Genomic DNA, 427 nt, shown 5'->3' with positions numbered 1-427 from the left:
GTTTGTTAACAGCGAGAATTGGACCTTAAAATAAAGTGTGACCATAACTTTTAATAGTGTATTTGCCTATAGATGACCTCAAAGCTAAAATACATAAAGTAAATGCTACAAAATGCAAATGTTGGTTGCATGACATCTTTAATGACCATTTAAACTGACGTGACTGTATGCACCTCAGCCCTACAGAATCTTCAACACGTGGATGGGAGACCCCTCAAAGAATCTGTTCTTATCAGAGTTGCTTAATGTGATCCGAAGAGAGAACCTTCTGGAGGAGGTGATGCGCTCAGGGAAGACTCTTCTACAGGGCCTTTACGCACTGCAGGTACGGCCATCTCCATTTCTATCCTCACATGACTGATTCCTCACAGGTGCCACAGCTCAACACGAGATGCTTTAAAAGTGTTAATGGTTCTATTATGTGGAC

General features: G+C 41.7%; 1 protein-coding gene across 1 annotated transcript in view; it reads left to right on the top strand.

Moving 5' to 3' along the window:
* Positions 1–160: 160 nt before the first annotated feature.
* The window catches only part of LOC107576531 (4-aminobutyrate aminotransferase, mitochondrial-like), a 3,197-nt gene continuing 2,930 nt past the window's right edge, over positions 161–427 (top strand). The window contains exon 1 of the mRNA XM_016262698.1: positions 161–325. Coding sequence (XP_016118184.1) covers positions 203–325 — 123 coding nt within the window. The 5' untranslated portion in view covers positions 161–202. The remainder of the gene's footprint in view (positions 326–427) is intronic.

Source organism: Sinocyclocheilus grahami, unplaced genomic scaffold, assembly GCF_001515645.1.
Source record: "Sinocyclocheilus grahami isolate Dianchi unplaced genomic scaffold, SAMN03320097.WGS_v1.1 scaffold3886.1, whole genome shotgun sequence".
In the NCBI taxonomy this organism is placed as follows: Eukaryota; Metazoa; Chordata; class Actinopteri; order Cypriniformes; family Cyprinidae; genus Sinocyclocheilus; species Sinocyclocheilus grahami.
This window is presented reverse-complemented; position numbering and strand designations above follow the sequence as displayed.